This window comes from Malaclemys terrapin, chromosome 22, assembly GCF_027887155.1.
Source record: "Malaclemys terrapin pileata isolate rMalTer1 chromosome 22, rMalTer1.hap1, whole genome shotgun sequence".
Taxonomy (NCBI): domain Eukaryota; kingdom Metazoa; phylum Chordata; order Testudines; family Emydidae; genus Malaclemys; species Malaclemys terrapin.
This window is the reverse complement of record NC_071526.1, coordinates 4,066,822-4,094,233: the sequence shown is the minus strand read 5'-3', so window position 1 is coordinate 4,094,233 and position 27,412 is coordinate 4,066,822. Positions and strand designations below refer to the sequence as shown.

The 27,412-nt window shown below is 43.6% G+C and overlaps 1 protein-coding gene across 3 annotated transcripts in view; it reads left to right on the top strand.

The window, feature by feature from the left end:
* Positions 1-27,412, top strand: part of HIVEP3 (HIVEP zinc finger 3) — a 432,975-nt gene that overhangs the window by 370,720 nt on the left and 34,843 nt on the right. For all 3 annotated transcript variants that reach the window (XM_054011998.1, XM_054012000.1, XM_054011997.1), the window contains one exon: positions 25,662-25,837. In XM_054011998.1, the coding sequence (XP_053867973.1) occupies positions 25,662-25,837 (176 nt within the window). The remainder of the gene's footprint in view (positions 1-25,661; positions 25,838-27,412) is intronic.

The window sequence follows — 27,412 nt, the reverse complement described above, 5'->3', positions numbered from 1 at the left end:
TTGACAAATATTCTTCATTCAAGCAATTCTCAGAGACTCTGCACGTGGCCTTTACTAAGGGACGTGCTGCTGATTGCCGGTAGCTGTGTCATTAGACTGCAGTTCACAGTGAACCAGGAAACTAACACCTCTCCTCAAAGCTGGGATCAGTTCTATAAAATGGTTTTCTAGACAGTGAAAACTGATGGAGGATGAGATGGGGTAGGAAGACTTTATTCAAGAGGAAGCTCAGAACTGTAGTAGGAGATCTGAGCTTCACCCCGAGGCCAATCTTGTTAAGGATGTTACTTAAGATGTGCAATGTTGCCCATTCTAGATATAAAATAATCCTATTTACAAAGGGGAGAGACTTTCAAGTGAGTGCATCTAATCTCAAGTGTGAGGCACCTCTGTGAGATTAAAATCTCACTGTACATCACATGCTAAAGTGTGTGTTTAATAAAGAGGACTTGACACTTGTAGCTCCAGGTTCTCCTTTCACTTACAATAGTTTTACACCAGTGTAATCCCATTGATTTCAGTAGTTACTCCTGAGTTACACCCATATACAAAGGAAGAATTAGGCCCTTATTTTATCCATACATTTCATCCCTCAAATAGTGAAGGAAAATTGTGAATGTCTTAGTGATCCAAAAGCCTTCAGGATTAAAGTGACCAGGAAATTGGTGTGAAATGGAGGTTAGAAAAATACGGTTTCCAAACTAAAATCCTGGCCCGTGTCTCTGACATCTCTTTGTGGATGTCACAATGTCAGTTCCAGAGCTCTTATCCTCTCCCAAGCCCTCCCCACCATCTCCTTTTCTCAGTCACTGTGGACAATACCACCATCCTGCCTGTCATCTTCGAATCAGATGTCTCGCTAGGTCCACCCAGCTATGCTATGTCTAAGTTGTGCAGATTCTTTCTGTATAACATCTCTAAGATATGGCCTTTCCTTTCCAGCCACACACCCATAACTCTTGTCCAGGCTCTTTTCTCTCACCATCTCACAGAATTTAGTTTGCATAAAAGTTGCTGGACTGACAGCACTGGGGCATGGAGTCACTCATTGCCCTGCCAATGTTCATCCGCAGTGACCTAGGAGAACACTTATAGGGGTGAAGAGTGGTGTTCAGTCAGCACACATCAGTGATGGTACTGGGTTTGTGATCATGATACTTCACCATTAAGAACTGAACTGAGACTGCCAGCTCATTTCCTATGAACAGCCAAGGGCATCAGAGGGTAGCAGCTTTTAGTGACTCCCAACCTGGGCTGAATTTTGAATCAGGGACCTAAGCAAAAGGCTCTGAATTCAATTATCAAACCTCTGAGCCATCGAGGGCATTTTTTCTAGTTAACCCCCCCCCCACCTTACATCACTTGGAAGAGCTGGAAAGTTTTCTCTGTGTGTTATCGCCATGCGATTTCCATGGGAAACCTTCCAAGAGGAACATTTCACAGTCCTTGTCAAGCCACAGGGGAGGTAGCCAGACCCAAAGCATTTTCCATTAGTAATGAGGGAGTCATTCTTCTCCTTCCACCCACTCAGCATTCTTTGGAGACAAATTCCTGCTGCCGGTGTTCCTCTGCATAAGAGCGTTAGGATTGCATCCCTGCCTTGTTAGCTTCCCAGCTGCTTTGTGGCTTGTGTCTCTGATCTCACCCGCGGGCGTGGCATAGTGTCTGGGAACAGACAGACAAGCATGATCCCGCGGCTCTCTCAGGAATGCCCTGGGGAGAGGGTAGTCAGCATATCTTAGAGAAGAGGGGTTTTTCCATCTATATGGGTGAGACCTGCATGGGATATGTGTGTTAAATAGCAATCTTGTGAGAACCATTAGCTGTAGCACTGGAGTTTACAAAAACATTTTGATGTCATGTCTGAAGTTGTTACAAAACTACTAAAACTAAAATCTGTGGAATTGGTTTCTAAAATTAGCAGCCTGTAAATTAAAATCCCTATGGCTAAAGAATCTTTTGGGACTTTTAATAGCTCTTTCTGAGGACATGCACAGAAACTCATTATGCTGCATGAAGGTGTTTTGCAGTGTCTTTATTATTATTAATTATTATTATTATTTTATTTATTATTATTTATTATACAGTGAAACTTCTCTACAGCAGCCACATAAGACACCGACTGAAAGTAGTTGCCTAGTAAGAGAAGGGTCTTTCAAGTTCAGTTGGAGAAAAGTGACTGAAAAAATGTCATTACAGGATTTCCAGGTTTATTCTCAGTAATTTCAGTATCTGATAATAAATAATGATCATGGCCATTTCCTATACAGCACTTTTCAGCAGGGAATCTGAAAGCACTGCACAGTGTTTACTGTATTTATTGGCACACACTGCTAGGAGGCAGGGCATTGCTACTCTCCCTGTTTTGCAGTTGCAGAACAGGGAGACCAAGAAACTTGCCTAAGGTTATGTGGGAAACCCAAAGCAGAGCAGGGAGTTGATCCCAGGTCTCATATAGCCTAAGCTCATGTGTACCTGCTGGACGATCCTTCGGCTATGTCATGTGTGCTGTTTCCAAGTAAAAAGATGAGGATTTGAACTGTAGCATCCAGCAACCGTAATCTGAGATCTGCTTTCCTTCCCACATATCATCACCTGTAATAAATGCTCTGCCCTTTGTGATACTTGTGCTGTCCGATTGCCTTCAATAGGTTTGCACAAGTGACTGGAATTTCCTGAGCAATTGTGTTGATGTGCAGGAAGAAACAGAATCCAGCTCCCTCTCCCTGAGTTGTGCTTGCTTTGCAGGAGTAAGGCAAAGAGGGCAGTAATAACCCTTCATAGTAGCTCAAATCAGAAGTTCTGACTCTGAATTTGCATGGGGAGGCAGATGTGCTGAGTGAGAAGGAGCCATTTTCACATAGTCACTCCACAGAGTAGAACCACACTAACTACAGGTCAAACAAAGACGTCCTGGAAACCTTGGACCTTCTTGAAAGTGGTTGCTTAAGACAGGATGACTATGGGAGGGGATTCTTAGGGCACGTTTCACTTGATACATATGAAAAAATGGTAATTAATGAACTCCATAAAATGATCTTGACTAAAGGAGAAAGCTATTAGCTGGCAAATAAATATTTAGATCAGTTGATGCCTTTGTTATGTCCTACTGGGCCAAATTCATGGCTGGTGCAGCTCCAGTGACTTATCTAGAATTACACCAAGTTCAATTCAAGGTTCAATTCCGCTCTCAATGAAGTCAATGCGAGTGCTTTCATGGAGAGGTGGATCAGTCCCTAATTTGGCCCATGCCCCATAAGTCTCACATTTTGAACTCTTTGTATAAAACTCAGCCTACTTTCTAATAACACTCCAGGGTGTGCAGATTTAGTGGCGTCTGTCCATTGCTTACACTCTGCCTTCCACTCATAACTAGAGCATAGCAAATAACTGGCCTCCCATGGCCCATTATACCCGTCACCCATGGGGTTACAATTATTACTTGTATAATTCAAGATGAAAAGGAATGAAAGTCTAATGTGATAACTCCAGAATAAAGCTCATGCTATTTGACCTTCCAGGACTTCAAGACATCCTGGAGCATGAACACCCTTGGGTATTTTGTCAGTAACATTCAGGGCTAGAGAGGAGAGGCAAAGCATTCAGGTACGCAGACCCTATGCTGACAGGTGCAGTATTAGAATAGAACAGAATAGAATAGAATAGAATAGACAGTGCTACTCATTGTGCATTTGGGTGTAGGGTAACACTTGTTCTCCAGCTTGGCTTGCTATGGCATTTGTATATTAGCACATTATCTTTGGGGTTTTTAAGCCTTGTGCTTATTTACATTTTTTATACACCCAGAAGTTTTCTGGCTTGGGATACTGTAGAAATAAAGCTGGGCTATTAGATAATTATTATTTTATTTATTAAGGGCTTTGATTATGTAGTTGGGCCCCATTTAGGGAAGCATCAGATTCTGTGGAACAAGCATATTCCACTCAATGTTCCGAAAATCAACAGTCCATAGAGCCAAGGTGTATAATTTAGAACAGTTAGCTGACAAGAAAATCCCAGGATTCTGCTAGCATGGAAAGGGATTGAAACATCATGAGGTCAGAGTCGGTTAGCTCAGGGAAATGCGTGGTGCATTGATACACTGTGTAGGATAAGAAAGCTAGATGAAAAGTCAACACAACTTTTGTATAGGGAAATCATGCCTCACCAATCTATTAGAATTCTTTGTGGGAGTCAACAAACATGCAGACAAGAGTGATCCAGAGGTTATAGTGTACTTGGACTTTCAAAAAGCCTTTGACAAGATGCCTCATCAAAGGCTCTGAAGCAAAATAGGCAGTCATGGGATCAGAGGGAAGGTTCTCTCATGGATCTGTAACTGGTTAAAAGGTAAGAAACAAAGGGTAGCAATACATGATCAGTTTTCACGGTGGAGAGGTAAATAGTGGGGTTCCCAAGGATCAGTACTGGTACCAGTGCAGTTCAACATATTCAGAAATGATTTGGAAAAAAAAGGGTAAACAGTGAGATGGCAAAGTTTGAAGATGATATAAAATGACACAAGATAATTAAGTCCAAAGCTGACTGCGAAGAATTACAAAGGGATCTCACAAAATGAGATGACTGGTCAACAAAATGGAGATGAAATTCAATGTTGATAAGTGTAAAGAAAGGCACTTTGGAAAACATAATTCCAAATATAAATACAAAATGATGGGGTATAAATTAGCTGTTACCACTCAAGAAAGGGATAGTTCTCTGAAAACATCCGCTCAGTGTGCAGCGCAGTCAAAAAAGCAAACAGAATGTTAGGAACCACTAGGAAAAGAATAGATAATAAAACAAAAAATATAATAATGCCTCTATATAAATCCATGGTACGCCCACACCTTGAATACTGCGTGCAGTTTCGGTTGCTCCGTCTCAAAAAAGATATATTGGAATTGGAAAAAGTGCAGAGAAAGGCAAAAAAAATACTTAGGGGTATGGAACAGCTTCCACATGAGGAGAGATTAAAAATACTGGGACTGTTCATTTTAGAAAAGAGATGACTAAGGGGAGATATGATAGAGGTCTATTAAATTACGAATGTTGTGGAGAAAATGAATAAGGAAGTGTTATTTACCTCTTCAGATAACACAAGAACCAGGAGTCACCCAATGAAATTAATAGGCAGCAGGTTTAAAACAAACATAAGGAAGTACTTCTTCACACAACGAACAGTCAAGCTGTGGAATGCATTGCCTGGAAGGCCAAAAGTATAACTGTGTTCAAAAAAGAGTTAGATAACTTCATGGAGGATAGGTCTATCATTGGCTATTAGCCAAGATGGTCAGGTTCGTAACCCTGTGTTTTGGGTTTCATAGAATCATAGAATATCAGGGTTAGAAGGGACCTCAGGAGGTCATCTAGTCCAATCCCCTGCTCAAAGCAGGACCAATCCCCAACTAAATCATCTCAGCCAGGGCTTTGTCAAACCTGACCTTAAAAACATCTAAGGAAGGAGATTCCACCAGCTCTCTAGGTAATCCATTCCAGTGCTTCTCCACCCTCCTAGTGAAAAAGTTTTTCCTAATATCCAACCTAAACCTCCCCCACTGCAACTTGAGACCATTACTCCTTCTTTTGTCATCTGCTACCACTGAGAACAGTCTAGATTCATCCCCTTTGGAACCCCCTTTCAGGTAGTTGAAAGCAGCAATCAAATTCCCCCTCATTCTTCTCTTCTGCAGACTAAATAATCCCAGTTCCCTCAACCTCTCCTCATAAATCATGTGCTCCAGCCCCCTAATAATTTTTGTTGCCCTCCACTGGACTCTTTCCAATTTTTCCACATCCTTCTTGTAGTGTGGGGCCCAAAACTGGACACAGTACTCCAGATGAGGCCTCACCAATGCCAAATAGAGGGGAATGATCACATCCTTCAATCTGCTGGCAATGCTCCTACTTATACAGCCCCAAATGCCGTTAGCCTTCTTGGCAACAAGGGCACACTGTTGACTTATATCCAGCTTCTCATCCACTGTAACAAAACCAGCCCCAGGACTGACCCTTGGGGCACTCCGCTTGATACCAGCTGCCAGCTAGACATGGAGCCATTGATCACTACCCATTGAGCCCGATGATCTAGCGAGCTTTCTATCCACCTTATAGTCCATTCATCCAGCCCATATTTCTTTAACTTGCTTGCAAGAATACTGTCCTTAAACCTCTGACTGACAGAAGCTGGGAATGGGTGACGGGATGGATCACTTGATGAATTACTTTGGTCTGTTATTTCCCTCTGAAGCATCTGGTATTGGCCACTGTCAGAGACAGGATACTGGGCTAGATGGACCATTGGTCTGACCCAGTATTATGGCCATTCTTATATTTTTACTCAAAGTCCAGTGATTCCAGTTCCATTCACACCTCCATCTCTCTCAGCTCTTCCTAAAATAGCTGCAAACTACTGTCCCCTAGGTACAGGGCCATTTCCCCCATAAATACACCACTGTTCTCTAAACAGTTCCCTGACTTCTGCTTCCTTTCTGAGTGGGGTTGGCAAGAGGGTTGTCTGGACTCTGCTGTGAGGACATTTGGAAGTCAAATATTTGTCTTGAAGAAGTTATTCCATAATGTGCAGCATATCGGGTTCACTTCCAAAATTCTTTAAAATTAAGGTGCTTCCTGTTTCTTCAAATGTAACTGGGTCTCCATTTGAATGGGGTTTGCATTATTGTTAATGGCAATCGGTCTGATACTTCATGTGTATAGTGCCAATAGTTTATGGATGCGTATTCATGTCACTGGTTTGAAGGACCAAATGAAATTCAATATTTCCCCACAGGACCCTTGCTGGAGCCTTCCGCACTATGGGAAAGCGTGTTTGGGTTTCTATTGCTAAGTAACATATGGCTGGAAATCACTGGCTTAGCGGCGTGCCAAAAAACATCTTGTGAATGTCATCTTCCTTCCAAGCCCACACACCTACATAATCATCTGGGCTAAACAACCCACTTTAATCCAGACTAAAAAGGGAGAGAAAGTGGCCTGTATTTCCTCCAAGGGTAATCATCTCAGTCAGATAATAATCCCTAGAGAAGAGGTGGAAAAAGGGAAAGGGAAGCATTCTTTTCATCAGACAATGCTCTTGTCTTCCTGGGTTCCACTGATGTCATTCCGAAATTAATTTCTGATTGGGAGGCAGGAGTGAGGGGGTTTGGAGATCATGCTAACCCCCTCCCTACACGCACAGCCTTTCAAAGCTTATGTGGTTGGGAAGAAGGACCAGAGTTATAGACTCATAGACTCTAAGGTCAGAAGGGACCATTATGATCATCTAGTCTGACCTCCCACATGATGCGGGCCACAAAACCTGACCCACCCACTCCCGGAAGAATTCTCTCCCTTGACTTAGCTGTTGAAATCCCCAAATCATTATTTAAAGACTTCTAGTCGCTCAGAATCTTCCAGCAAGCGACCCCTGCCCCATGCTGCGGAGTTCAGGGGGCCGGGAGAGGAAGACAGACCTGACAAAGCAGACTGATTCACCAATGGAAGGGGGTTGGTTTGCAGCATTTATTGTGCCTAATTTCTGTGGGGGGTGTCAGTTTCCTCATATTTCACCTACGGACATTTGTATGGCAACAAAATTATCATTAACCCTAAGAACGGTCATAGTGGGTCAGACCAAATGTCCATCAAGCCCAGTACCCTGTCCTCTGACAGTAGCCAATGGCAGGTGCCCCAAAGTGAATGAATAGACAGGTTATCATCAAGTGATCCATCCGGTCACCCAATCCCAGCTTCTGGCAAACGCAGGCTAGGGACACCATTCCAACCCTGTTGCTTAATATTGTGGGTGGAGCTGGTTTCAGTTGCCTAATACTTTCCATTATAAAGGATTCTTGCAACCTTTTTCTGAGAAATTCTTACACCTCCATTGTTTGCAGCAGGCCTTTGAAGTTTGCAAAGGGAAAGCCCGGGGGTTGGAAAAGTGCCTTTTCTTTGTCCCATGAAATGACATGGAGGTTTTGCTGAAATACGAACTTCTGAAAATCACCATTTTTCTTCTCTCAATTCCATTGCTCGGTGAAATTTTGGCAGCTTGCCAACACAATAACTAATCACGACCATTCTACCAGGCCAGCGACAAACTGCATCCAAGTAGCAGCAGGCGGCTCTGAATTGGGGCATATGGGAATAAATAGCGTCTCCTTCCGCCAGTTAATATGTAGTTCTGTCGCGCAAGTCGCAGAAGCTGTAGCTCTGTCTGCAGTACTGAAGGTTCAGCGTTCACCCGTTGCTGATGGTGTATGATTTAGGGGGGTAGTTACACTTGTGCATAAGGGAATTTGGTTTTACCCTTTTTCTTTACAAAAATCTTGGGAAATGGCATACAAAAAGTATGCTGAAAGGACATTATTTAGAATGCAAAATCAAGCAGATGAAAATTAAGGTTGCACAGGCAACCTGAAATCTAGCATTTCCTAACCTTTGAATGCTTGAATTTGCAACCTAAATAAAGTTATTCTAACATGGTATTTTTCTATGTTATATATATATTAAGGCTTGTAAACAGAGCACAGAACTTGGAGTCAAGACTCCTGGATTTTATTTCCAATTCTGCCAGTGATTCAGTGTAATTCGGGGCAAGTAATTTCCACTCTCCATGTCTCAGTGCTTCATCTGACAGAAGGTGTTGATATTGCTGCTTCCTTAGCTTTGTAAAGTGCTTTGAGATCTATGGCTGAAAAGCACCATGGGAGTTTCTAAGTATTACGTGCATTTGGGAATCAGCAGAGGTTAAATTATTTGGCTCTGTTGACTTAATGGTTCTTAATATTATTAGGCATCTTTGTTTCGTTTACTTAATCTCTGTTCACATTGTAGCTGTTTTGCTCGTCTTTTCTTTGTACCTGTCCTGAAGAGCCATTTGTGTCATCTATTGAAGTGTAGATTGTAAACATGAAGAGTATGAGAGAGCAGGTGGGAAATTTCCCAAGGGAATGTTTTCGTCAGAATCATCGAATGCAGTGCGTTCCACAGAAATGTGTCACATTTGACAAATCTTTCGAAGGAAACTGGAAACATTTTTCCTGCCAGCTCAGCTGCCCACCGGTCAACCTCCTGGGAGGCAGGGGAGTATATTTAGTTTCAGAAATACTGAAAGATTCCTGCAGAGGGATTGTTTGATGTTTCTGAAATGAAATTTTATGAAATTTCATATTTGCAAAAATTGTAGAGATTTGGCTTTTTTGTCCTGATTCAGGACAATTTTTTCCCCAGAAACCTTGACTTTTTTCAAAGAAATGAAATTCACTTACCAGGCCTGATCTAAGATTGATTTATTTGTAGTGAGTTGAAGCACAGGAAGCTTTGTATCAGGTGTGGTGCTGGAATATAGCATACATTACTAAGACAGCAGCCTCTGGAGTCAATGGTTACTGATGTTGTCCCATGAAAGAAACATTAAACTTTTAGACCCTTGATTCACGCTAGGTAACTGGATTGTTCGTGATACCCATGTAAGCAATAACTCTCTCAAAGCAAGGTTACTATGAGAAATTAACTTCACTTTCACAAGGTTACAAGTTTGATGGTAAAAGTACTAGTGTTGACATAATCTACTTAGACTTCTGTAAGGCATTTGACTTAGTGCAACACAGTATTTTGATTAAAAAACTAGAATGATATAAAATTAACAGGGCACACATTAAATGGATCATAAACTAGCTAACTGATAGGTCTCAAAATGTAACTGTAAATAGGGATTTGTCATCTAGCGGGTCAGTTTCCAGTGGGGTCCCACAGGAAATGGTTCTTGGCTCTATGCTATTTAACATCTTATTAATTAACTGGAAGAAAACATAAAATCACTGATAAAGTTTGCAGATGGCATAAAAATTGAGGGAGTGATAAATAATGAAGAGGGCAGGTCACTGATTCACAGTGATCTTCTAGATCACCTGGTAAACTTGACGCAAGCAAACAATATGCATTTTAAGATGTCTAAAGGTAAATGTGTACATGTGGGAACAAAGAATGTCGGCCATAGTTACAGGATATGGGACTCTATCCAGTGACTCTGAAAACGATGTGGGGGTCCTGGCGGATAATCAGCTGAACATGAGCTCCCAGTGTGATGCTGTGGCCAAAAGAGCTAATGCGATCCTGGGATGCATAAACGGGGAATCTTGAGTAAGAGTAGTGCAATTATTCGATTTCTGTATTTGGCACTGCGGTGGAGCTGCTGCTGGAATACTGTGTACAGTTGTGGAGCCCACAATTCACAAAGGATAATGATAAATTGGAGAGGGTTCAGAGAAGAGCCATGAGAATGATCAAGTGTTAGAAAACCTGCCTTGTAGTGATAAACTCCAGGAGCTCAATCCGTTTAGCTTAACAAAAAGAAGGTTAAGGGGTGACTTGATTACAGTCTATCAGTACCTACATGGGAACAGATATTTAATAATGGGCTTTTCAGTCTAGCAGAGAAAGGTATAACACAGTCCAATGGCTGGAAGTTGAAGTTAGATAAATTCAAACTGGAAGGAAGGCATAAATTTTTGCTTACAGTTTTGTTGTGGCTGTGTTGGTCCCAGGATATTAGAGAGACAAGGTGGGTGAGGGAATATCTTTTATTGGACCAACTTCTGTTGGTGAAAGAGTCAACTGTGAGAGTAATTAATCATTGTAACAATTTACCATGCATCATGGTGGATGTTATTCTGAAAGTTCTGTTCCAGGAACTATTTGGGGGAAGTTCTATGGTCTGTGCTATACAGGAGGTCAAAGTAAATGACCACAATGATCTGTTGGAATCTATGAAGAACAATGAATTTAAGGGCTAGTGAAAATTTTGCTTCCCAAATGAAAACATTAGCAAGCAGTGAAAGAACTAATTAGGAGTGTGTAAAGACTGAACCCAAGAGTCAATAAACAGCAGAGACAATATTTGTTTGAAATAAATGTGGAGATCATTATAACATGAGGATGTTCAACACAAAGGGTTTAGTGTCGTGTATGCAGTAAAAGCAACCATTTAGCAAAAGTGTATTGCTCTTGGCACAAATAGCAAAGAAATAGAAAACCAAACACAGTCATGGACATTAAGATCATGGTCCAAACTATGACAGTGATACAGAAACACAGGGTTCTACAACAGATTGTAAATATGCCCAGTGGCCTGTGATGGGATGTTTGATGGGGTGGGATCTGAGTTACTACAGAGAATTCTTTCCTGGGTTCTGGCTGGTGAGTCTTGCCCACATGCTCAGGGTTTAATTGATCGCCATATTTGGGGTCGGGAAGGAATTTTCCTCCAGGGCAGATTGGCAGAGGCCCTGGAGGTTTTTCGCCTTCCTCTGCAGCGTGGGGCACGGGTCACTTGCTGGAAGATTCTCTGCACCTTGAGGTCTTTAAACCATGATTTGAGGACTTCAATAACTCAGGCATAGGTTAGGGGGTTGTTACAGGAGTGGGTGGGTGAGATTCTGTGACCTGCATGGTGCAGGAGGTCAGACTAGATGATCATAATGGTCCCTTCTGACCTTAAAGTCTGTGAGTCTATGAGATTGTGAGACTGGAAATAAAAGGAAAAAAAGTGAATTTCAAAAGACACTGGAGCTATTTATCATGTAATCACAGCAAGCATAGTCAGAGGATTAGTGGCAGAAGATGTTAATGTAGAAACGTAAGGTTGTTTTATATAGTAGACACATACGAGATTATGTGATGCCATTCAGTAGAGTATGAAATAGCAAAACAGGAAGTCCCATGTATGCTTGAATGGAAGAGCAGTCTGCAGATGACCAAATGAGTGCACAACTTGTAATTGACCAGGATCCAAAACATTTTCTGAAAGAATTTGATGTGGTGTTTAATGGACTGGGATTCAGTCAGGATATGGCACATCACATTAATATTGACTCAGAGTGTCTCCCAAACTACAGGCACACATAAAATGCCATTAGCACAGAAAGAGAAATCAAAACGTGAATGATAAAATTAGATGTTATTAAGAGAATTCAGAACCTGAATGAGTGGGCTAACAGCATGGTTACTATAATACAACCAAACATGCTAAGGATTGGTACAGATCCAGAAGATTTGAATAAGGCCATCAAACAGAAGTGCTATCCCATGACATTCAACCCTATAGGAGGAATAAAAGGCTCCTGAATGAAGACATCCACAAACTCCAGACAGTGGATCAATCTCAGCAGCTGAAGAACCTACTGCAAAAGGAACTGTTTTCAAGACAGGAAGTATCAAATGGTTTTCCTTGTCAGTCAAAAGCCACTGAGGGTCAGATACTGAGGATCATCTCATCTCTTGTGGGTGGGGGATGTCACCCCACCTGTCCTGGCCTCCATCCTAGACTGTCTCTATGTACAGTTTATCAGTTGGTTGTGCTAGTTTGTGGTGGTTATTTTTGTCTAATATTTTATTTTATTTGTGTTTGATTTTTCAAAAAGGAAAGGTGAAGCTGTAACAGCACTCCTGGAATCAGTGGCTACTGACGCTGTCATACTTTTGTAACACTGACCCAAGTCAGCTGATTGGTGCCAGGAAATAACGTTAAATCCTCAGCTAGGTTTTGTGCAGCATCCATTTAGTACAACGAATCCTCCAAGTAAAGGAGTGTATTGGGAGGGCAGGGGAAGCAGTGGTGTCTGTGTGTCACTCTAGGATCTCCAAATTACATCATTTTCCTGGTTATTATTTATAGACCTCAGTGCCAACTTGGGTTGCGTCGGTGTTCAGATCACGTGTATTCTGCAGTAGTTGTTGCATTTCTGTATATCGTCTTTTGGACATAGAGATAGACTGTTGCTCCAAAAAGAGAACAAAAGACAATAGTGGGACAAAGTAGTACTGTAGTACTTCTCTGCTCTTGCAGTGGTGTTTAACTGAAAGGAGGTCCAGAGGGAGACTGTTTAACCTGTACACAAAAGCAATATTCAGTTCTTCTCAGCTGCAGCGTGCTCTGTGCAGGAGACTGAAGCTGGAGCTGCCTTGTAGTGAGTATAATGTCAGGTTTGCAGTGTGGTTTGAGCGCTGAGGAAGTTTTTATACCATAGGGCTAGATCCTCATCTGGTGTAAATTGGCGTAGTGCCACTGAAGCTATGCTGAACTGGACTGCGTTGCTTGTGATGACAATTAAATGACATCAGTGGTGCTTTTAATGGAGATGCATTGGGTGTCGTCAGGGGAGAATCTGGGCAATCTCACTGCTGTTTATTAAGTGCTTTGAGATCTTTGGATAGAGTATAAGTGGAAAAGATTCTTATGACTGATATTATTCATGGGAACCTCTCTTGTCCAGGGCTAATAGGGTAGCAGCGTAACCTCTTGTCCTCTTTCAAATGCCCATGAAGGTTTCCCAAACAGCATTTCAGCTTTATCTGTTTCTTCTTCCTGTTTGAACTGCTGCACATCCCAGACATGGGAAGGAGCAACTGATTGAGTCAGAGGCTATTTGAGGGTCTGTCAGTGATGTAGTAATAACAGCAAACAGAACAGCTGTAGCAAGCATCACAAAAGGGTCAGGTGCCAGAATTACACTGAGGATCAAGGAGTGTTCACTGAAGCATAATAGTCAGAGGTGGAAAAGAGCTGTAAGGTAAATCTAGTCCATTCCTGCTGTCCCATTTGGGAAACAGCCCTATAGTCTGTTTGCTAGCGGTTTGTCCACTCCGGCTCATATTAACTTAGGCAGTGGGGCGTCACTACCTTTTCTGGAGAGATTACATAAAATTCTAAGGCCCGGCCTACTCTCAAAAATGTAGTGTAATGGTATAGCTACCAATGAACCTTTCTAGTGTTGATGCGGCTTATACTGCATCTATTGCCAGTATAGCTTATCCTAGCTCCCCAGGTGAAATAAGCAATACTTGCAAAAGCACTTGGATGCCATTATAACTTCATCTACACTAGGGCTTTTGCTGGTGTAGAAACGTTGCAAAAAAATCACTCCCCAACCAGCGTTACTTTACTGGCAAATATTTCCAGTGCAGACCCTGCCTAAGGGCTTTTTTATACACTTTTCAGTTTCCAACCAGTATCGATACGTGGTACAAGCCTCTAGTGTGGATGCAGCTAGACTGGCATGAAGGTGCTTATACTAGTAAAGCTTATTTCCATAAATGTACAGGAATGAGCTATACCTGTATAAGGCACCTTTATACCATTGTGACTGTGCCCACACTATGGGCTGGACTATTTAAATCAGTACAAAAACTGTGTAGAACACACCAAGTAGCTGTCACTGCCTGGAGTTTTTGCTGTTATTCAGCCTAAATTTTCCCTTTCGTAGTTTCACCCCATAATTTCAAAGTCCGCCCCCAAATAACTTCTCTCCATCATTAGCATCCATGAAATATTTTGAGACAGTTAACATCTGCCCATCCATCTTGCTGGCATTGAGCCATGCTAAGCAGATCTAGTTGTGTTAATCTTTCTTCACCGCTCAGTCCCCGCTACCCCCAATAAATATTTTTCTCTGAACTTCCTCCAGTTTGTCTACGTTGTTCTGGCCATGAAGTGCAAAGAGCTAAACACAGTATCGCAGGTGTGATTAGACCGGGAGAGACTACCTGCTCCTGGATGTGGTGTTTTGGTGCATACACCCCCAAATCACCTGGTTTTGGTGCATACATCCCCAAATCACACTGGTTTTGGTGCATACACTCCCAAATCACACTGGTTTTAGTGCATACACTCCCAAATCATCTGGTTTTGGTGCATACACCCCCAAATCACCTGGTTTTGGTGCATACACCCCCAAATCACACTGGTTTGGTACATACACCCCCAAATCACACTGGTTTTGGTGCATACACCGCCAAATCACACTGGTTTTGGTGCCCTATCACTGCTCACTGGCTCAAGCTGCTGCTGTGGCCTTTTGAAGCAAGCACAGCCGCAGCTGGTGTCATCTCTAATTTGTTTATTTTTGCTGGCGTGCTGGGCAAGCATTAATCTGCTTTTAGAACTATGTCCTAACCACTGCTAGTATCCGTTCAGTTAGCCAGTCAGCGGTGCCAGCGTCATTCTGACAGCAGCTGAAGGAGTCTGTGACCATGTAGACTGCAGTGTAGTGATGCTCTCATCCGCCTGCCGTTTCACATCCAAAGCAAGGAGGGACATTACTGCACGTGATCTGCCAGTGGGACACAAATCAAGGCTATTGGAAACTGCAGGCAGCAGCTTTTCCTTATCTCACAGCCATCTTCCACAGCAGTTTCTTTGCAGTGCCCTCAAACGCCCACCCTTTCTACTCTGCTCAAGCCCAAGAGAAAATGAGCTGCTTACATTTCTTTTGAAAGTTGTCTTTAGAGAGTTTCAAACTCATGGTTTACAGGTTGCAATAGGGTAGACCAGCTGTTCTCAAACGTTAGCAACCCAAGGACCCCATTTCGATTTTAAAAGTTTTGTGGACCCTGAAGCCAGCTTGTAATTTTCCTCGGGGGTGCTCAACCACCACTCAGCCCTAGGCCCCACCCCTACTCCACTCCTTCCCCCAAGGCCTTACCCCCGCCCCACCTCTTCCCACCCCTGACCCCTCCTCTTTCCGCCCCTCCCCCAAGCACGCCCCCTGCCCACTCCTCCCCCTCCCTCCCAGCAGCTCCTGCATGCCACTGAACAGCTGTTCTGCGGCGTGCAGAAGGCGCTGGAGGGAGGAGAAGGAGTTGATCAGTGGGTCCAGTGGCCCCAGGCATGCTCATGAACCCCCTGAATTACCCTTGCAGACCCCCAGGGGTCCATAAACCCCAGTTTAAGAACCGCTGCAGTAGATGACAAAGATGAGAAATCTAGAGAGAATTCTGTTTAATGGGAGCAATTAGTCCATCAGCAACCATAACTGTCAACTAATGCCAGTTTCTAAACTGGCAGAAATGATTTCATGTGTTTTCACTATGTCAGGAGCAGTGTGACTGGCTAACAATGCTGCTGGCTAACATACAATTAATGAGAATCCCATTACATGGAAGCATAGAGGAGGCCCCGAAGTCAAGGATTCTACAGAAATTCTAACATTTCCCTGCTTTCAGTACACTTCTCCTAAATTGTTGCATAGAGTTGTTCTGCCCTATTAAACTGCGATTACCTTCAACCTTAGAAGTGGCTGCATTTCAATGGTGAATAAAGCAATTCCTCTGTAGAGTGCTTTGGGAGCCTTCAGGATGAAAATGCAATCTACAATTAATATCACTGAGTGTAGAAATAATAATATCTGGCACGTATATAGCACTTAACATCTTCAAATCTCTGAGCATACATTGATTAGTCACTATTAGCTGATTTTAAATGCTAATAACCGTGTGTCTTTAGCTGGGTAGCTCTACTGCTGTAATGTAATTGTTGTTTCCATTTGTTAGCACTATCGTGCTATTACTTTTTAATGCTTTCAAACAGTGCCAGTGGAATATTTATTGTGGCAGCCTAATATAAGGACAGGATCTTCTTTTAAAATGAATTTACATGCTTTCCCCTGTCATGAATAGCAAATTAATGTGAAATGTCAATGCATCAAAAAGATAGCAACGCATAGAAAACAATACTGTTTGCTAAGGGCCATTAGCTGAGAAGCTCCTAAATAAGGTTGTGACATTAATACTAATAGCACTAGTGATTATACTGTGGCTTTCTCTCCAGTCTTAGTTGTTTGCATGAGAAATGTTTTAGAGGGTTAAGGGCCTCAAAAGCAGTTGCATGCATGTGGAGAGGTTTTCTCTCCTGGGCTTGGCCTGACATCTTCATGGATGGCGTAGTATCAGATATAACAATAACCATCATTGCCATATGTAAATAGCCGTTGACATCTTTAATGTGCTAACAGCATGTTCAGTAATGAATGAAGACAGGGCCCAATCCTGCATGCCTCACTCGATGAAGTAATCCTACTACTTCTGTGGCATGACTCACGGGTGAGGTCAGCAGGACCTTGTCTTTTATATGACGGTGTCAGACCGTCACAGGTAACCCTGTGTGGTGATGTCATCCCAGTTAGAATTCTGCTGCAAAACCTGGGGAATAGCTTTTTCCCCCCTCCCTCTGTGTCTTCACTTTTTACCAGGTGTCTGAAACAACAGTAAGGCCTGATCAAGCAGTCAGGGTGGGAAGGGATGGTCAGGGAAGCTTGATCAAGAGGCCCAAGTGGAAATCAAATAAATTAGCTTTCAATAAACGCCAGTTTGCCAGTCATAAAGATTCTTTCCTCTGCCGACACAGGGGTTCTGGGATGACTTCTCCTAAGATACAGGCCATTCTTTAAGCCTCTTCACGTGAGGCTACATGGTCTAAAATGGGTTTATCTTTCTGGCAATCGTGTTTTTGGGGGGTGTGGTGCACCCATATGGGCCACTCTGGTCAAAGGCAGCAGCTATGTTTAATGATCTCATAGTTACAGAGGGTCCTGTAGCACCTTTGAGACTAACAGAAGTACTGGGAGCATAAGCTTTTGTGGGTAAGAACCTCACTTCTTCAGATGCAAGTCAAGTGAGGTTCTTACCCACGAAAGCTTATGCTCCCAGTACTTCTGTTAGTCTCAAAGGTGCCACAGGACCCTCTGTTGCTTTTTACAGATTCAGACTAACACGGCTCCCCCTCTGATACTTGATCTCATAGTTGTTTTCTAACAGGACTCAGCTAAAGCAGGATCATCAATGAAATATTCAGTGTCCAATAGATTGTTTTCACTTGGGCCTTAGCAACTACAGAACTATCTACCAAGGGAACACAATAAACCCGTCTCTTTTTTATTTCTCCTGAGCTGGCGACTCCCAGTCGCGTACTCTGTCTCCCAGTCCAGGCTACCCCCTTTAAATAGATAAACCAAACCCTGTATTTGGAATGAATTAAGCACTGAATAACGCCAGAGACCAGCCCCTGTTATATGTTACCAAAGGAAGATGAAGTTACATAGACTTTGAGAATGCAGTTCTATGTAGGGTTACCATATTTCAGCGAGCAAAAAAGAGGATGGGAGAAGCCCCGCCCTAGCCCCGCCCCTGCCCCTCCCACTTCCCGCCCCCCCTGACCTCCCAACCCTCCCCCCGTTCCTTGTCCCCTGACTACCCCCTCCTGGGACCCCTGCCCCTAACTGCCCCCCAGGACTATCTAAGCCTCCCTGCCTCTTGTCCCCTGACTGCCCCAACCTTTATCCACACCCCCACCCCCAGACAGACCCCTGGGACTCCCACGCCCCATCCAACCACTCCCCACCCCCTGACAGCCCCCCCCAGAACTCCCAACCCATCTAAACCCCTCTGCTCCCTGTCCCGACTGCTCCGATCCCTCTCCCCACTCCTGCCCCCTGACAGCTCCCCCCCAGAACTCCCAACCCATCTAAACCCCTCTGCTCCCTGTCCCCTGACTGCTCCGATCCCTCTCCGCACTCCTGCCCCCTGACAGCCCCCCCCAGAACTCCCAACCCATCTAAACCCCTCTGCTCCCTGTCCCCTGACTGCTCCGATCCCTCTCCCCACTCCTGCCCCCTGACAGCTCCCCCCCAGAACTCCCAGCCCCCTACCCCCCCGCTCCTTGTCCCCTGACTGCCCCCTCCTGGGACCCCTGCTCCTAACTTCCCTCCAGAACCCCACCCCCTACCTAAGACTCCCTGTTCCTTGTCCCCTAACTGCCCCCTCCTAAGACTCCCCCCCCCCAACTGCCCACCAGGACCCTACCCCCTACCTGTACCCTGACTGCCCAAAACTTTCTCCACTCCCCCCAAAAAGCCCCCCCCCCGTTTCTTGACTGCCCCCTCCAGAACCTCCCTGCCCCTTCTCCTGCCCCCCTTACCCTGCTGCTCAGAACAGGGTGTTGGGCTCTGTGCGAGCCGGACACGTGGCTAAGCTCCCCAGCACAACAAAACCCGGTCCCTGGCCCTGCACAACAAAACCCGGTCCCTGGTCCGGACCGGGTTGCAGGGGAGAGCTGCCCTTGTATCAGCACAAAGTGCTCTCGCTCCCGTTTTGCTACGCTGCATGGCAGTAACCGCTCCCAGTTGCAAAAGGGGAGGGCTGCACTTTGTGCTGAGACACTTGCTCAGAATGCAGGGCGGAGCTCCTCTCCAGCTGCTCCGGAGTCCAGCCCGGGACTTTCCTGCAGCCCTCCCAGCCGCTCCGGGGGAGGGGGGAAATCCCGGACATTGTGAGTGCTTTACAAATTCCCCCCGGACGCTATTTTTAGCACAAAAAGGAGGACATGTCCGGGTAAATCCGGACGAATGGTAACCCTAGTTCTATGTATTCTCAGTACATAAAAAGCTCATAGAATGGCCACTGCAGAATTGAGAGACGCGTGTTGTTTTTCCAAGTGATTACATTGTCATTTGTGCAGAAGAGGCACCATCAAGGACAGCAAGGTCTAAAATTAGACCCGTCAGATTTTATGTGGTCTGCAGATACATGTGTGCCCGTCTTGCCATCTCTCCAGTCTGTCTTGGTGGGCAGATGGGACTGAAACGTATAAGGAACCTGATCACTGTAGTGCTCCAGAGAGCTGTATTTTTAATGTTGTAACCCTGTCTGACATCAAATTAAAGGGCAAATCCTTCCCTGTCCTTTGCTTCTACAGAGAGCCCCAGATACAGTGATAGCAGTGCAGTGTGCTGTGGCTAGGGGTAGGAGCATGGAATTCAGTGGATACACCAGCCTCCCCCACCCCCTCCCCCATAATGTGTGTGTGTGCATACAATTTTTGTAGACGCTCCTGAACATTGAAGCTGCACTGGTGTCTGTGACACCACCTGTGGGGAAATTTAATTTCCCTCAATCCCTGTGGGAATCCCCTTAGCTAAAACCAGCCTTGTGATGGTTAGAGGGCCTAACTCCAGTTGTTCTTGGCGCCATATTAACACATAATAGAAGACAGTTCCTGCCCCAAAGAGCTTACAGTCTAAATAGACAAGACAGGAAAAGGGGGGACGAAAGGAAATATTGTTCCTACTTTACAGATGGACTTGAGGTTTGCTGGTGAGTGGCCCAGATGGGATGATGGGATTGTTTTGGTGTTGCTTTTTCAGTGGTTAGTGCTTGATTCATGACCGAGTGAAAATTTGTAATAATACATTTATAATAGACTTTCTTTTGGGGCTAGGTCCAATTTGTCTGACTTCAGTCCTGTTCATCTGAGCTATTTGCCCCTTGAGGTTTGATTGGAGATCAGGGAGTAGTGTCCACAACACACATATTTCAATATTATAGGAGGGAACTGTGAGTCAGGAGTCCAAGTTCCCATACCCTGCTCAGCTTCTGACTTGCTGTGCCCAATTTCCCACCTTGTAAAACTGGGATTATAAAAGGAGATAGTGAGGCTTACTTGGTTATGAACTGATTTGAGCTCCTAGTTGACAGCTGTCTGGAAATGCCATGAAATATATTTCTTAATGTTTTGTACTATAATAATACTTAGCAATGCATTTATTAAAGATCTGGAAATGGGGTTAATTAGGAGGCAAAATTTGCAGATGGCACAACATTAAATAGGTTAGTCATTACCAGAGAAAACTGTGAGCAACTTCAGAGGAGCAAAAGTCAGGTTAATGGGCAGCATGATGACAGGTGGAAGGTAGTGCTGATAAATGCTAAGTAGTGCATATTGGAGGCAATAATTTGAACTACTCATTCACCTTACTGGGTTACCTGAGCATCATTGTGGGCAACTCAGTGATGATCTCTGCTCAGTCTACAGTAATATTCAAAAAACAAACAAAATGAAAGGCAACCAATTCAAAACTGATAAAGGAAATACTATTTCACCCAGTGCACAATTAATCTGTGGAACTCATTGCCACAAAACATCATGGAGACCAAAAAGCTTAGCAGTATTCAAAAAGGAATTACACATTTATATGGCTAACAAACACAACCAGAGCTATAATAGTCAATATTACAAATTAAACAAGAATTGCAACAGGGATATAAATCCTCATGCTTTAAGGTAGCAGCCAATCTCCAAGAGCGGTAGGAGGAAACTTTCTCTGCGAGCAGATTGTCCCATAACTGCCCATTGCAGGGTTTCTAGCAGCCTTTCTTGAAACATCTCGGGCCTGTGTTATGCTGGAGGTCAAAGGAGATGGTCTTAATCGTCCTTCTGGTGTTAAAATCTATGAGTCTGGCACTTGCCACTACTGCTGAAAGGATACTGGCCTAGGTGTCCCAGCTATGGCAATTCCTGTGTTCGGAATCATATCTGTAGTAGCCACGTGAAGTCTAACATGTGCATGTTTCTCAAGCAAGGGTTACTTTCTAAAATGCAATAATAAGCTCATCCTTCATCTTTCATTTTGTTGCTTTAAAGGGGCCCTTTCCAAGCTTAGACTGACCAAACAAGGGTCATTTAGCCTCACAGGTTTCAAATCCTTTCAACATGGTGTGGAAACCATGGCACCATCGGAGATTTCAGTTGCTTACTGTAGGATTATGAGTTCCAAAGCACTCTGGAAAAGAAGCACAAACTTGCTGACACAAACTTAAACTGTGAGTAGTGGAGGAGTCTGGTTACAGTAAATGCTACGGAGCAGGAAGGTCCCTTGTTGAGGGTAAACCCTTAAGTGAAGTGGTCTGTCATTGATTTGTCTGTCTGATGCAAATTATGTGAACATAGACCCACAAAGAAAGGCAGCAGTGCCTCCTAGGGTGGTAATTACCTCCACAAACATGTCACTCTCTCGGTAGCAATTACAGGGCATTTTCAGCAGCCATCTCTGGTTTTATGGCACACTTTATTTGGATTGGTTGGTTTTGGTTTTGTTTAGCTTGTTTAAGGTTCTCTGTTTCTCTGGCCCCCGTCAAGACGTACTAAATGAGCGGGACAGGAAGCCCTTCCTTCTAGGCGGACTCAGCCTCAGTGAGTGTTAGATAAGCTGCAATGTCTAATTTCAGATCAAATTGTGTGTCACTTTGTCCAGGAGAAGTCAGTCACTGATATCATTCACGAGGCTAACAAAGGGGCTACTGGACACAAAGGAGCAGAGAGTCCTGTGGCAGCTTTAAGACTAACAGATGTATTGGAGCATAAGCTTTCGTGGGTGAATGCCCACTTCGTCGGATGCATGGACACAAAGGAGTTACTCAAACAGCTCTATGTGAGAGCGTGATTAAGGATAGCACAAGTACATGGCTGATAAAGGAGCAATTTTGTTTTTGAAATGGCAATATGATTATTACACAATATTACACAGAATAATGACAAAAAGAATTGAATAGCAGGAGGGAGCATGGAAAACGGTTAAAGCAGGGGACGGGGAATCCGGACTCCCAGCTCTTCCACTGAATCACTGAGTGAATGAACAAGAGCCACTGGACAGCTTTGTCTATTGCTTTTGGATGCCTTAGTTTGGGGTTATGTAAAAGTACAGATTCATCAAACCTCTTATACGGATCTGAAACATGGACGTTGCTTAAACAGGAGGCTGGAGACATTTCATATGCATTGTCAGCAGCGACTACTGGGCATAAGATGGTTTGATTTGATCAGCAATAGGGATGTGTTATTGAGAACTGGTCTTGAGAGGATTGAAGTCGTCATCAGTCACCGCTGGCTGGCACTTTTTGGTCATGTAGTCCCCTTCACAGATAAAGTCCCCTCACCTGAAGCTCTGAAGATCAGACTTGAGGTCAGGAGGAGACATTGCCCAGCCACAGACAGGCAGTGTTCACATGGTCATCCGGGATTAATTTGACTGCACCAGGTCAGTAATAATCCTGTGCAGCTTTTAGATGTCTGAAATAAAGTCGTACAATTTGGCCATTGACATTTGGTGCGACGGACCCTCGCTGTCTCAGCATGTTGTTAGTTTTAGGTGTCTAACTGGAGACACTTAGGTATGCTGGGCACCCAAAATTAGTAGATACTCTCCAGATACTGGCTTCACGTAGGCCAATGCTCGGTACCCCTCGCAAAATAGCTAAAGTATACTGATTGCCCGAATATCTTCAGCGTTACCTTTGTAAGTAGATGGCATTACCCCAGTAGTCCTTATGCTAGCGGTATCTCAAATAGACCTCTAATATCATGGTATCGTTCATTGCTTATCAAAGAATCTGTAAAGATGTAGTGGCCCGTTATGTGCCTGTGTCACAGGGAGGTAGTGAGAACATCAGTAAATGTTCATAAGGTGCTGCTATTTCAAAGCATGTCAGATGGCAACTCCTCCTCAGCCCTGGTTTGAATAAGCAACCGTGACATTTCCAAGTATCCCCAATCTTCCCCACTTCCTGTCAAAAAAAAAAAAAAAAAAAAAAGATCATCGGTTATCATGAAACCATGTGTTTGACAATGTTTCAGTGTACTGCACAGCTCCTTCTAAGGAGAAAGGATGCGGGACTGACAGAATTACTCTGTCGTGACCTGAAAAGAAATTCTGCTTTATGTTGAGAAAAGTCACTGCTTACCATTTTTTTACTGGTAACTTTTAGATGACTGTGCCTGGGAGTACTGGTATTCTCAATATTCGAGGCTAGACTGGATTTTCTGTGGACACCCATTTTTTCTCTTGCTTCCTCTGTTTTTGTTCCCTGGATCTACCTAAGGCTATGTCTACACTGAAATTGCTACAGCAACACAGCTGCAGAGCTGCAGTTACACCGTTGTAGCGCTTCAGCGTAGATATTCACAACGGCAACAGGAGGGGGTTCTCCTTTCACTGTAGTTAATCCACTTCTACAACAGGCGGTAGCTGGATTGAGAGAAGAATTCTTCGGTCACCCTAGTGCTGTGTACATGGAGGGTTATATTGGCTTTACTATGTGTCTCAGAGGTGTGATTTTTCACATTCCCTGAGCGACATAGCTCAGTCAACCTAACTTTTTAGTGTAAACCCGTCCCTAAGTGCTTGTCTACATGGGGACATCCAGGAAAGTTACTTCAAATTAAATAAAGGTGTGAATTCGAAGTGGATTAGTTAAACTGCATTGTGTGAACACACTCATTCAGAATTAAAGTGGCCTTAATTTGGTTAATTTCAAAGTGAATTAAACTAAACCAAATTAAGGCCACTTTAATTCTGAATAACAGCATTCACACAGGCATTTGATGTGGTTTAGCTGATCCACTTCTAAGGTCACACCTTTAGTTAATTTGGATTAATTTTCCTGAACCTCCCCATGTAGACAAGCCCTAAATTACTTCTATGGCCACTCATTGATGTATCTGAGCATCTCACTATCTTTTAAACATATTTATGTTCAGAACACTCCTATGAGGTAGGGAAGTGTTGTTATCCCCATTTTATAGGTGAAAAACTGAGTCAGGAAAGACTACGTGATTTATCCAAGTCTATAGCAGTGCAGGGAATTAAACCTAGGTCTCGTGATTTCAAAGATAGCACCCTAGCCACTGACCCAACATTGTCAGACCGCTTCAGTACTCAGCTTTGAATTCCTCTGGGTTTCTATAGTACAAATATTTTGTAAGGTTAATCACACCTTCATTTAGCTAAGCACCCAAGCTACTCATGACAAAGTAGCTCCATGCTGCCATTCCTGCTCCATTCCTCTTCAATGCTGATGACATTTTCCCCTTTGTAGTTTTGATGTTAGTCTTTGTTGACCAAGAAATTAAAAAGTGAGTAGTGGTTTGGGGTGATTGAATCTGTGGGTTCCCCACTTGAGACTCTTTAAGGAGCCTTGGTTTTCAGAGAGTGGATGCTTTGCATTTTCTGAAAATCAGACCTTTTCAAGGTGCCTCAATGGGACACCCAAAAATTGAGGCACCCAAAATCACTAGTCACTTTTAAACTCTTGGTCTCTTATTATTGTATTTATCTGATGAGATCAATTTGATGTTTCTCTGCTCGTCTTCCATTTGCTGAACTGCAAGAGGCAGGCGACTTCTGTGACTCTCACAAATATTACTCGTACCCACCTCACAATAACTGTCCCATTGTGCTAATGGGTGGACTGAAGGTACATGACTTTATAATAAGAAGGGAGGATCTACAATCGAATACTTCAGGCAAACATTGTTCCTCACTCTGACCCAGTGGGGAAGGAACCTGGGGCCTTGAAGCCTAATTTTCTGTGCTAGCACAATGTGTTACAGAATTCGATTTTTCTTGTCTCTGATATATTTTGGATAAGTTTTGTCCCCAAATCCCAGCTAGAATTCTGTGCACGGGCCACAGGTTTCAGAATGGCATCTTGGTAAATTTCAAGTTGGATTTTAAAGTTATCCCTTTGAAAATTTAACTGTGGTTTATCTGGGAGATAGGTGATTATCGAAGAGAAGCTATTTTAGACGGTATAGTAGCAAGTCATGCATATTTTTGGATATGTCTGAAGAAGCGGCTGACAGCGATACAGCTCACAGTTTTCAGGAAGATGAGGTAGATTGTGAGGCAAATAATTGGATTATGGTCAACTCCCCCAGTTTGCCTGGATTTGTGAGTGGGGAGGGCACTAGGAAGTTCAGATCACCCTGTAGCTCTATCAGATATTTTGCTAATTGCCTCAATGGACATGAGGGAAGGGCAGCTGTAGATTATTAAACCTTATTCCAGAGGGAGAGGCGTTTGACTCAAATGGGCTTAAGAGCTGGAACATATTTTGTGTTTAGCTTAATTATTCATAGCTGGTGACTCTGGGTAAATTGCTAGTTCAGCCTTTCACCTCTGGTGTCGATAACGTGCTGAATTAATTTAGGAAAGTTATTACTTCTTTTGAGGTGGGAATCTTTTTTTTTTTATCATGACACCTGTTGCTCATAGGTACAAATCAAACGAAGAGTATGTGTATGTGCGAGGCCGCGGAAGAGGGAAGTATGTATGTGAGGAATGTGGAATTCGCTGCAAGAAACCCAGCATGCTGAAGAAACACATTCGCACGCACACAGACGTCAGGCCATACGTCTGCAAGTACTGTAACTTTGCATTTAAAACCAAAGGTAAGAGACAGTCAGCTCCTAGCTCCTCTTCTTAGTGTATTGACTTACTGATCAAACCTACGTGGGGGCACAAGTAACAGGGAAGGAAGGGCCTTCCTTGATTCTGGAAAACCCTAGGATTTGGTGGGGCGGTGGCAAAAGAAATCTGCAATTGGCTGAAATTGTATGAACTGAACAATGCTGTGTTATGCTCGAATGCATCCTGCTGGGTCACTGCAGAAAGCAATATCCTTACTGAAGAGTTCACCTGCAGCATAGCAGCTGTCTGTGTTTCTATGATCCAGTCTGTGTTTCTAAAGAAAAAGGTCCTGAAGCATGTTCCAATAGTGACTGGCGACCATTGCAAATGATTTAATTGAACAGCATCTGGCTGTGTAGGGCAACACCTTCGATTTGGGGTTCAAACACAGTCTCATCACTTGGTTGATGATCTCTGGGTGGCTCTTCATGCTAGTGCTCTCAAAGACAATATTTGTGCTGTGTATTATCCTCTTTCCCCCTTGCATGTGGCTGCAGCAGAATATGCATCATCTCAAATCAGTTCTTCCCAGAAGATCATGCTTTCTAACAGGAAGCTTGCTATTGACGCACATGAGGATTTGCAACATTTCCCACCCCTAACACACCCATCGCTAACCTTCCCCAGCAAACACACCCATCGATGTCTTAATTCACACGATCAACTGTAATCCATCATGTGTGCTCTGGGAAAGTGACAGCACGGGAATGTTCTGCCAGATGTGTAAAAATCCCCAGCTCAACAGCTTCACCGTGTGACTGGAAGTAATGCAAGCACACAGAGTAAAATTCTCAATGGGCCTAAGTGACTTAAGTGCTTAAATACCATGAAATGCCAATGGGTTGTAGGCACTTGTATCATTTAAGTGCTTTTGAACATTTTACCCATAGCCACCTCTTCTGAAAGAGATTGTACATTTTGCATGGGTTCTGTTTCTTTAATTGTGGCATGAGAGAACAATCAGTGACCTTTGAAAGCCATTGTAAATAACTATGTAATCCCATTGTAAATAACCCAGAAAGCTGGACCACACTTCTAAGAAATCCCCACACTTGGTCAACCAAACAATGTTTGGGACACAATGAAGCACAGTTAACTGATTATGCAAATGGGCTCTCTGCTCCAGGGGGCACTTGATTCATCAAGTCCTCGAATATTGAAATAGGCTGAGTGGACAATACCCAGTGCTGGTGGCTTTGCTTGTCCACTCAGCTGAAGATAGGTTGATAATCACTGGAAATGTGGCAGCACTGGGGAAATAATTAATTTGAACCTAAATTCTCCTTTCAATGCACATAGCAGATCTAAGTTCCTGCTTTCCCCATGCCCCTGGAGCTCCTAGGTTTATCTTCAGACTCATTTCACCTTTCTTTTTCTACTTATTCATTGCCTTCTTTCTCTTTTCCTCTTGCTTTGTTCCTCTCCTCTGAGGTTTTCCCTGGAGATGGGAGAAGTCTCTTTAGCTGTTTTCCTTTCTTGCCTCCTACTTAATTTCTGTCAGGCTTTTCTTTGGTATGCTGGAATCAAACCATCGTTCTTACCATCTCTCCAGCTGC